Source organism: Gossypium arboreum, chromosome 2 (genome assembly GCF_025698485.1).
Source record: "Gossypium arboreum isolate Shixiya-1 chromosome 2, ASM2569848v2, whole genome shotgun sequence".
Classification (NCBI taxonomy): domain Eukaryota; kingdom Viridiplantae; phylum Streptophyta; class Magnoliopsida; order Malvales; family Malvaceae; genus Gossypium; species Gossypium arboreum.
This window is the reverse complement of record NC_069071.1, coordinates 79,348,634-79,359,977: the sequence shown is the minus strand read 5'-3', so window position 1 is coordinate 79,359,977 and position 11,344 is coordinate 79,348,634. Positions and strand designations below refer to the sequence as shown.

The 11,344-nt window shown below is 35.3% G+C and overlaps 1 protein-coding gene across 1 annotated transcript; it reads left to right on the top strand.

The window, feature by feature from the left end:
- The first annotated feature begins 951 nt into the window (after positions 1 to 951).
- LOC108466630 (pectinesterase-like) lies at positions 952 to 3,141 on the top strand. Its single transcript, XM_017767017.2, has 2 exons — positions 952 to 1,873; positions 2,250 to 3,141. Exons 1-2 carry the CDS (start codon positions 994 to 996, stop codon positions 2,936 to 2,938), a joined length of 1,569 nt encoding a protein of 522 aa, XP_017622506.1. The 5' UTR covers positions 952 to 993; the 3' UTR covers positions 2,939 to 3,141.
- Positions 3,142 to 11,344: the final 8,203 nt, after the last annotated feature.

Genomic DNA, 11,344 nt, shown 5'->3' with positions numbered 1-11,344 from the left:
CCAACTAAAAATACTTGCTTTTAAGAAAAACCCACATAATCATTTTAATATCATATTTATTATTATATGATTATTTTTAAAATTTCAAAAGGCCACAATAAAGAGTATCAATCTTATAACAATTAGATTTAAATTTTTAAATGTAAAAAAAATTAACTTGAAAATAAAATTAAAGAGATTAAATTCTAAATATATGAAGTGTATAAAGACTTAGAAGAATATATTTTGAACATTTAATTTTTATTATAATTCAAGACAAACAAATAATTAATTAAAAAAATGTGAAAACCGCGCTAGTAACACTTACCAACAATTTTGTTTGATTTATATATTACAGTATGTATGACCCTTGTAATTATTCTTTTAATAGTTTAACTAGAATTAAATCAAAATAGAGCCTTGAAGTATGAGGATGGAATAGATTAACTAAAATAAAAAATAAAAGATTATCCTAATAATATATGCTACTCTACGGGGTCAATGGAATGAATATGTATCCCTATTGGTTGCCTAAAGCTTCCAATTTATTGATTTGATGCAATATGTACGTTAATAATTTGTTAATGGGGAATAGGAGTTGGAGACATGCATAAAAAACTATATAGCAAGTTAAAGATAATTAAATTCTTGGTTCGTGTTAAAATTAAGGAAGAAAAGGTTGTTCCAACTACAAAATTGCTTTGAAAATTCTTTTATACCAAACCCAAGTGTCTAAAGTCATAAATAGACAAGACTTATGAGTCAATGTCTTCACCCTCTTATTATTAATATATTTGTTATTATATCCATAGTATTAACAAAATAAAAAAAAAAACATACAAATGCCCTGAGCCACAAAATAAGCCCCTGGGCCCAGTAAATGAGAAAATTGATCCCCCTTCACAATTCATGTTTTCTTCCACTTTTTTGTAGCTCTATATAAACCTTTCTTCCCTCCCTTTCTTTTCATCAATTCAAACATTCAAAACTTTACATCTAAAACCAATTGTCTTCATGGATAAGCTTCTTGCCATACCATTTCTCATTTCTTATTTCTTCACTTGTGTTCCCCTAGGGAACGCTGCAGCGACAATAACATCATGTACCCAAACACCCTACCCTGATGTCTGCAACCATTTCATGGGAAATGGTGTTAATGTTGCAACATCAAGCCTTGCCCTTGATCAAACCCGCTACTCCTTCCGTGACCTTGCGATTCAGGTCACCTTGAACCAAGCAGTTCAAGCTCATCACCTCGTCTCTACCATGGACTTGACTTCTTTCAATGAGCGAGCCAAATTGGCTTGGAACGATTGCTTGGAGCTCTACCAAGACACCATTTCCCATCTTAACCAATCGAAGAGCACCAATAGTCCATTAGATGCTCAAACCTGGTTAAGTGCTGCCATTACCAACCATCAAACCTGCCAAAATGGCTTCATTGACTTCAACTTGGCCTCTCATTTACAAACCTTACCACTCATGCTAACCAACTTTTCCAAGTTGATTAGCAATTCCCTGGCCATCAATAAGCCCACTGTTAGTGTTACCGCTAATCAAGTTGGCAATAGACGCCTGCTTGTCAATGGATTCCCCACTTGGCTTTCCGGTGCCGATCGAAAGCTCTTGCAGAAAACCAGTGCACCATTAAACGCTGACATTGTGGTGGCTCAAGACGGTTCTGGCAACTTCAAGACCATATCGGAGGCAGTAGCGGCGATTGAAAGTGGCAAAAGAACTGTCATACACGTAAAAGCTGGAGTTTACAATGAGAATGTTGATATTCAAAGATCAGCTAAAAATATCATGTTAATTGGAGATGGAATTGGTGCCACGGTTATTACTGGTAATAAAAATGCTCAAACTACAACAACTTTTCGCACAGCAACATTTGGTAAGCAACATGTATAAATTATTTCAAAGTCACATTCTAAACTTAGACAAAAACATAAAGTAATCCTAAATTAAGAAGAAAAAGTGAGGAAAAAAGAAACATGATTTGAATAACAAATTAAGACACACTCATGCAAATTATCTACTCTTAATTTGTTCTTTTATTCTTTTTCGAATAGTAAAAACATGACTATCTTTTTTTTCTAATTAGTTGGATATTTTTATGGCTCCCATTTCACCAACACCATAGTTCTTTACAAAACTAAATGAGAAAATATAACAGTAAAAACGTGAGAAAAAAATTAGTCCTTTTGCTTTTTACTTGTTTTCAACTTATCATTTGATTACTCACATCATTCGTTCGTTTCTTCTTTTAGCCGTCGTCGGTGATGGCTTCATAGCTCGTGACATCACTTTTGAGAATACGGCTGGACCCCAAAAGCACCAGGCAGTGGCCCTCCGCTCTGGCTCTGATTTCTCAGTATTCTACCGTTGCAGCTTCAAAGGTTACCAAGATACCTTATACGTCTATTCCCAACGTCAATTCTACCGCGACTGTGACATTTATGGAACCGTAGACTTCATATTCGGTGACGCCATTGCCGTTTTCCAAAACTGCAACATTTACATCCGACGACCAATGAGTGGCCAAATGAACACTGTTACAGCACAAGCGAGAACTGACCCAAATGAGAATACGGGGATAATCATCCACAACTCACGTGTGATGGCGGCGTCGGACCTGAGGGCCGTTCAGGGTTCATTCAAGAACTACTTGGGGCGACCATGGCAGAAATACTCGAGAACTGTGTTTATGAAGACTGGTTTGGATGGACTAATCGACGCAGAAGGTTGGTTACCATGGAGTGGGAATTTTGCTTTGAGTAGTCTTTACTATGCTGAACATATGAATACCGGCACCGGTGCAAGCACGGGGGGAAGAGTGAAGTGGGGTGGATATCGTGTTATAGATGCTACTGAAGCTGGGAAATTCACTGTTGGTAATTTTCTCACCGGAAATGCATGGATTCCGGAGAGTGGAGTGCCATTTGATGCTGGACTGTGAATTTGTTGATTTTGGCATTAGAAAAAATGTAAATACCAAAGTAACCCTATGTTTAAAATTGTCATATAGCTTTTAGTGATAAAGACTATGTATATATAGTTGAATTTGTCGAAGAGGAAAAAGGGGTTGTATAATAAATCATGCTGAAATTGTTGTATTTATAAATGAACAAATACTTGGACTTTTATTTATTTATATGAAAATCTTGGTATTTATATCGATTATAATATTGCACAGGAAGTGGGAATACATTGTTAACTTTTTTGGCCATAAAAAAGGTTGATTAATCGCATTTGAAGGAATATTGGACAAAAAAGAAAAAAGATAGCTATGACAGCAATAATGAAAGAAACAGTAGCCGCTAGCTATTTTCATGTCCAATTGCATTGACTTTCTTTCTAAGTCTTCTTAATAACTGTTAGAATTAAGTGACCCAAATTCTTATTTAAATAAAATACGATGGAAAATAAAATAAAAGTAAAATCCATATAGAACTAGACTTCTTTTATTTTATTTTAGAATAAGGTTTTTAAACCTTATTAAACTCCATCTATTTTATATTGATTAGGATAAGGTGTTTCAATCCTACTAGAATATGGCTTTGCAAGCCTATAAATAGACATAGTCTATTCCTCTTGTATTTGAGTAAAAAATTTTTCGACATAGTGAATTTTCTTCTCCTCTGCTGTGGTTTTTTTCGAAAGGGTTTCACGTAAAATTTATGTGTTCTTTATTTTTATTTATTTTATTCTATTTTATTTTTCACAAATTGGTATCGAGCTTAGGGTTATTCATCTCGATCACGGTAATGGCGTCTTTGAAGTATGAAATTCATTGTTGGATCGCAACACAGATTTGCGTTGTGGCAAATTAAGATGCAAGCGATTCTTGCAGAGATGGATCTAGAGGATGCCTGCTAGAGATAGATAAGATGCCTTGACATTAACGAGATGAAGAGAAGAAGCGTAAGGATCGAAAGGCATTAACACAATTACATCGCATTTGTCCAACGAAATTTTGCGGGGATGTGATGAAAGAGAAAAGCGCATTGCATTATGGAAGAGGCTAGAACAAATATGTATGTCGAAAACTCTAACAAGCAAGTTGCATATGAAGCGGCGTCTTTATGCTCATCGTTTGGAGGAAGGTGCGTCGTACACGAACACTAACGGTGTTTAAAGAAATTCTCTCAAACTTGGAGGCCATGGAGGTTCAGTATGATAAGGAAGATCTAGGGTTGATTCTACTTTGTTCGTTGCCCCCGTCTTATTCAACCTTTAGAGACACGATTTTATATAGCCGCGAGTCTCTCACAATTGATGAGGTTTATGATTCTTTAACCTCGTATGATAAGATGAAGCATCTTGTGGTTAAACCCAACTCTCAGGGAGAGGGTCTCATTGTTCGTGGGAGACAAGACCGGAATGTTGATGATGATCGTGGTAGAACACGAGCGGAATCCTCGTGGTAAATCTAAGGGTAGATCGAAATCTTCAAGCAGAGGTAAAACTTGCAACTTCGCAAGAAGAAAGGACACATTAAATCTGAGTGCTATAAGCTACAAAATAAGATTAAAAGGAGGCTGCGAATCAAAAGGAAAACTGACCGGAAAATTTCGGTGAAGGCGATCTTTGTAGAAGACTACGGCGATGGTGAACTTCTAGTTGCTTCATCAATGATTCTAAAGTGGCGAGGTGGATACTTGATTCAGTGCACCTTCCACATGAGTCCCAATCGGGATTGGTTTACAACTTATGAAACGATGTCTGAAGGTGTTGTTTTGATGGGAAATAATGCTTCATGTAAAATCGCGGTGTTGGAACAATTAAAGTTAAGATGTTTGATGGAGTTGTCGAACACTTAGTGACGTGCGGCATGTTCGAATTGAAAAGAAATTTAATTTTGTTGAGTACTCTTGATTCAAAAGTGCAGATACACGGTGAAAGTGGGGTTTAAAGATTTCAAAGGGTCCTTGTTGTGATGAAAGGGCAAAGAAAGATTGCCAAGTTATATGTTTCTGAGGTTCTCTTTATTCTTGGTGATGCAATTGTCGCTTCCTCTTCCTTGTCGATGATGATATTACTAAACTTTGGCATATCGCCTAGGGCATATGAGTGAGAATGGCATGGCGAATTAAGCAAAGAGGACTTCTTAATGGGCAAGGAATTTGCAAACCCGAATTTCTGTGAGCCTTGTGTTTTGGGAAGCAAAAGAGAGTTCGATTCACTAGAGGAATCCATAACACGAAGGAAGCGTTGGAGTATATCCATTACGATCGTGGGGCCATCCAGTGCCTTGAGAGGTGGAGCTAATTATATGCTAACCTTTATTGATGATTTTTCCGGAAAAGTTTGGGCGTTCTTCACGAAGCGAAAAGCGATGTGTTTTCCACATTTAAGTCTTGGAAAATTATGATTGAAAAGCAGACGGAAAAGCAGATAAAATACCTCCGTCAGACAATGGCTTAGAGTTACATTACGATGAGTTTAATAGATTGTGCAAGTCGGAAGGATCATGAGACACTTGACGATTCGTCATACTCCTGACAAAAGCGGCGTTGCGAGCGAATGAACGAGCGATCATGGAGAAGGTTCGATGTATGTTGTCAAATGCCAACTTACGAAGTCATTTTGGGCGACGACCTCTCTTGCATGTTTTTGATCAACCGATCTCCATCCGTTGCCATTGAGAAAAAGACTCCACAAGAGGTATGGTGCGGTAATCCCGCTAATTATTCGATTTAAAGATTTTTGGGTGTCTGCGTATGCTCATGTTGATAATGGAAAATTAGAACCGAGATCCATTAAATCGTTTTCTTGGTTATAAAGTGGTGTAAAAGGCTATAAGTTATGGTGTCTGAAAATAGAAAAGTTGTGATTAGCGGAGATGTTGTTTTGATGAAGCGCTATGCTACCTAACTTATCTCTTAAAGACTCTTCCAATAAAGAAAACCAAAAGTAGGTGGAGCATCAGTTAATCTGAAATCAACTCCTCAAGCTAGTACAAAAATTGAGAATAGAGTTGCTTCTTCACCGCAATACTCTATCGCCAAAAACAGGACAAGAAGAGAAATTAAACCTCCAAAGAAGTATGCCGAGGTTGATCTAGTTGCTTATGCTTTAAATGTGGTGAAGATATAGATGCGAATCAAGAGCCATTTAATTATTCGAGGCGATTAGTGTGAAGACTCGAAAAGTGGATGTTTGCTATGCAAGAGGAGATGGAATCACTCCACAAAAAGCGAACATGGGATCTTGTAAAACTTCCTAAAGGTAAAAAGGCATTCGTTGTAAATGGGTGTTTAAAAAGAAAGAAGGGACTCCAAGAGTTGAAGAACCCGGATATAAAGCAAGGCTTGTTGCAAAGGGTTACTGATCAAATTCGAGTGGACTTCACAGATGTGTTCTCTCGGTTGTTAAGCATAGTTCGATTCGAGCTTTGCTTGGTATTGTTGCCATGCATGATTTGGAGCTTGGCGGTTAGATGTAAAACGCATTTTGCATGGAGAACTTGAGGAAGATATTTACATGCAACAACGAGAGGGTTTTATAGTCTCGAAAAAAAGACTATGTTTGCTTGCTGAAAAAGTCCCTTTACGGTTTGAAAGCAGTCACCAAGACAATGGTACAAGAGGTTTGATTCCTTTATGAATTCTCATGATTTCAAAAAAGTAGTTTTGACAGTTGTGTCTACTTTAAGAAAAAGCAGTGATGGTTCTTTTGTGTATCTACTTCTTTATGTTGATGACATGTTGATAGCGACAAAAGATAAAGAGAGATAAGAAAGGTTAAAGCCCAACTAAGTGAAGAATTTGAGATGAAAGATTTAGGACCAGCAAAGAAGATACTTGGTATGGAGATTCTCGAGATAGAAAAGCAAGTAAATTGTACCTAAGTCGGAAGGGTACATTGAGAAAGTTCTTTCTTGAGTTCAATATGCAGAGTGCTAAGCACGTTAGTACTCCTTTAGCAGCCCATTTCGGACTTTCATCGGCCTTATCTCCTCAATCGATAATGAGATTGAGTATATGTCACATGTTCCATACTCTAGTGCGATGGGATCTCTCATGTATGCTATGGTTTGTTCACGTCCGTTTTATCATATGCGGTCGGTCAGGTTAGCGAGATACATGGCGAATCTGGTAAAGAACAACGGAAAGTAGTTCGATGGATTTTAAGATACTTACGAGGCACTACTAATGTTTGCTTACAGTTTGGAAGAACTAAAGATGGAGTTATAGGGTATGTTGATGCTGATTTTCTTTGGAGACCTTGATAGAAGAAGATCTCTCACGAGTTACGTCTTTACAATCGGAGGTTGTGCAATTAGTTGAAAGCCACTTTGCAAACTACGATCGCTTTGTCTACCACTTGGTGAGTACATGGCGATTCTTGAGGCTTGCAAAGAAGCTATTTGGTTGAAGGGACTATTTAGTGAACTCAATGAAGACCTTCAAATCAGCACGATATTTGTGACGGTCAGTGCCATCTTTCTTACAAAAGATCAAATGTTTCATGAGAGAACAAAACACATTGATATTCGGTATCATTTTGTTCATGATATTATTGCTCGTGGTGATATTGTTGTGAGCAAAATTAGCACTCATGAAAATCCTGCAGATATGATGACTAAGTCACTTCCTATAACCAAGTTTGAGCATTGCTTAGACTTGGTTGGTGTTCATTGTTGAAGTTAAACCCTTAAGGGGTTTTTGGAAGAGGTGAAGAACTTGTTTATTGAAAGTTCGCGATGAAGAACTTGTTCATTGAGAATTTGTGTCAAGGTGGAGATTGTTAGAATTAAGTGACCCAAATTCTTATTTAAATAAAATACGATAGAAAATAAAATAAAAGTAAAATCCATATAGAACTAGACTTCTTTTATTTTATTTTAGAATAAGGTTTTAAACCTTATTAAACTCCATCTATTTTATATTGATTAGGATAAGGTGTTTCAATCCTACTAGAATATGGCTTTGCAAGCCTATAAATAGACATAGTCTATTCCTCTTGTATTTGAGTAAAAATTTTTCGACATAGTGAATTTTCTTCTCCTCTTGCCTGTGGTTTTTTTCCCGAAAGGGTTTCCACGTAAAATTTATGTGTTCTTTATTTTTATTTATTTTATTCTATTTTATTTTTCACAATAACATTACACCAAGTTTTAATGTTGTTAGTGATTCTGAGTATCCATTCATAGGTTCAAAGATACTAATCTTTTAAATATACATATTTGGACCTTAGAAATATGTAATTTTGCACAAGAAGCTGCTTACCATATCTTAATAAATTCATAAAATGAATGGATATCCAAAAAAGAGAAAGGAATGAAGGATAAGGGACAACACCATATGATATTCCACCAATGAAAATGCTACTCAAGACCATTAGCACTTATATGAGACATGTTTTAGGGTTTAAAGCTAATATTTATACCTTTGAAGGTACTATCATTTAACGCAAACACTCATATTTATTTTTTATCCCACAAAAAAAGTTCAATACTTTCCTGCCAACTCCAAGGAGAAAAGAATGTTCCATTCACTTTTCCAAGCATCTCTTAGAGTGGTTGCTCCATCAAATATTTATCTCTCACCTTTTAATACCCTCTCACCCTAATCTCTTTCGTCAACCATTTAATTCCACTCCATCACTCACAAAACAAATCATTAAACATTTTTTTTAAGAATTTGATGGTAAATTTTGAAATTCTCTATCAAATAAAGCATAACAATATTTATTATTAGCAAAGCATAATTTAGTCCATTTAACTTAAGTGAAGACACTTCATTTTTTTAATTAAAGAATTGTCATTTGAAGTGCGAAAATTTATATACTAAACTTAAGTGAGGCTCTAGTAAAAAGAAAAATGAGTGACTTACTTTAATACATCTTTGCTTTTAAGAGAAAGTCTTAGAGAAGAGTGATCCTGATTAAAGTAAATAAGTGAGGTTGCTATTTTGTGAGTGAGTGATACTTAAATCTCAACAAGTATACTGGATTAACTCTCTTGGTAAGACCCTACAAATGTAAAGATTTCAAATTGTATAAACCTTCTTAGTGTTCATCGTTATTTTACTTGTAATAGTTACTTGGTCCACCTACAACTTACCATATATCTATTAAGAAAATACCAATCAACTCTCAATTTGTTATGAAATAGGCTTTTAAAATTCAAACTTTACTCATATGATCGTACTCCTGCAATGAAAAGGTCACGGAATGGTGATTATGTAGTGTTCGTTGATCATGACAGTGAACAAAATAATGGTTTGAATGAGGTAGAGTTTGAGTCTTATTTTTGTTTCCAACATTACCTAACTACAAAATATATATTTGACATATATTCAAATATAAGTATAATATTATTGATCTTCAAAAATGTAAAAAAAAAAATATCGGTAATGACAATATATCACAAAGAAAAGAGATATAAAAATAAAGAACACATAGATTTTTACGTGGAAACCCTTTCGGGAAAAAACCTGTAACATCACGAATTAGGGCCTAATCGGAACAGTGGTTTTGAGACCACAAATCTGAGATAGAAATAATTATTATATGATTCTTATGAGGTTTATGTTATTAATGCATACTTGTGTGAAAGTTTCATGAAGAAATTCTAAGCATAAAATGTTCAATTGCATTTTAGGAACCAAACTGAATAAAGTAAAAAACTTGCATTCTAGAAGCTTTTAGCATGAAATTGCTTTAAATTATGAATTAAGGGGTCCCAATTAGAAATTTGACCAATTTCTATAATTTTGGACAAAAATAGACATGCATAGAAAAAATTGAAAAGAGAAACCCCAAGGGCATTTTGGTCATTAGGTAATTAAAAGAATAAAAAGGGAAAATCCAACCAAAAATGTGTCCATCTTCCTCCTTGGCTGTCGAAAATCACAAAACACCATAGCTAGGGTTTTGTTCAACATTTCCAAGCTCAATAGTAAATGTTCCCTAGTCCCGTTTTTAATGTTCTTTATATTTTTAAAGTCCCTGTCACATAGTCTACTCATTTCTAACTATATTTTGAGCTAGAGTTTATGTATGAAAATTGACCCATGCATGACATGCTTGTATTTTGATGATTAATGGAGGAATATGAATGTTTGATGCATAATGAACATCTTTTATTAAGTGATTTTTAGTGAAAACACCTAAACAAAGGATTTGTTTGTAAAAGTTAAAAAGTGAGTAGTAATAATGTGAAATAAAAGAAAATATGGGTTGATATGAGCATAGAAAAGGTTCGGCCCAGCTTAGGTAATCAAGAAAATGCATGCGTTTTATTTGACGATCCTAGGGGCTAAATCGTAAATATGTGAAAGTTAGGGGTCAAAATGTAAGTTTGCAAAAGTATGATTTATGGACTCATTTAAATAGTCTGAATAATAAAAAAGTTAAATTTGGCATTATAGATCAAGAAAAATATGAATCGGGACTTGATCGAGGAAAGAATAAAGTATAGACGACTAGGCTCGATTACCACCGTTTTGTACCGAGGTAAGTACATATGCAAATAATGTGGTATGGTAGTATGTTTTAAATGCTTTAATATAATGTGATAAATGCTTTATTGTAATTATGAATTATATGCTTATTGATTGTTATGAAAGCATGAATGTTATTATGGTCGTGATTTACAACGTTACGAGCAAGTACGATGGAGATACTATATGCAAGTGAGAAAAAAAATCCCATTTGAACTTTAGGAATAGTTTAGGATACAAGTGACATGTCACTAGGAACTAAGAAGTCCGAACTCATTGAGTGGTCCAGGTTCGTGAGATATGTTGCATCCGAGCTCGTTGAGAGGTCTGAGTTTATTATGGATGCAAGCATCTGAGCTCGTTGAGAGGTCCAAGTTCATGATGGATACGATTCATACAACATCCGAGCTCGTTGAGAGGTCCGAGTTCATTATGGATGTGTTACATGTTATGTGGTAGCTTCGGCTACGTTTGTATATGATGCACTTATGTGCAAGGTTTCCGTGTATCCAATAGTATTCCGAATGTTCACGGGTATTGTAAAGAATATAATGAGAGTCCCAAGAAGGACATATGAAAGAGGTATGGTTATGGATACTTACGATGAGTACAGGTATGTATGCTAAACCTATGACTAATGCTTTAATAAAGATCGGTTTACGATGAGCAAGTATATATATGTGCATATGATGAGTAAGTAAAGAGGTTTGAATGAAAGAATAATATTTATGTATATACTATCATGTTTTTGCATGTTAATTGTTTACCACTATTGCATATTATTTACATGTGGACTTACTAAGCTTTAATGCTTACTCCCCTCTCTTTTTCCATCCTTCGTAGTTCCGCCACGCTAGCTCGGGGATCGAAAGTTGTTGGAGTATTCGATCACACTATCAAAATACTATTGGGTA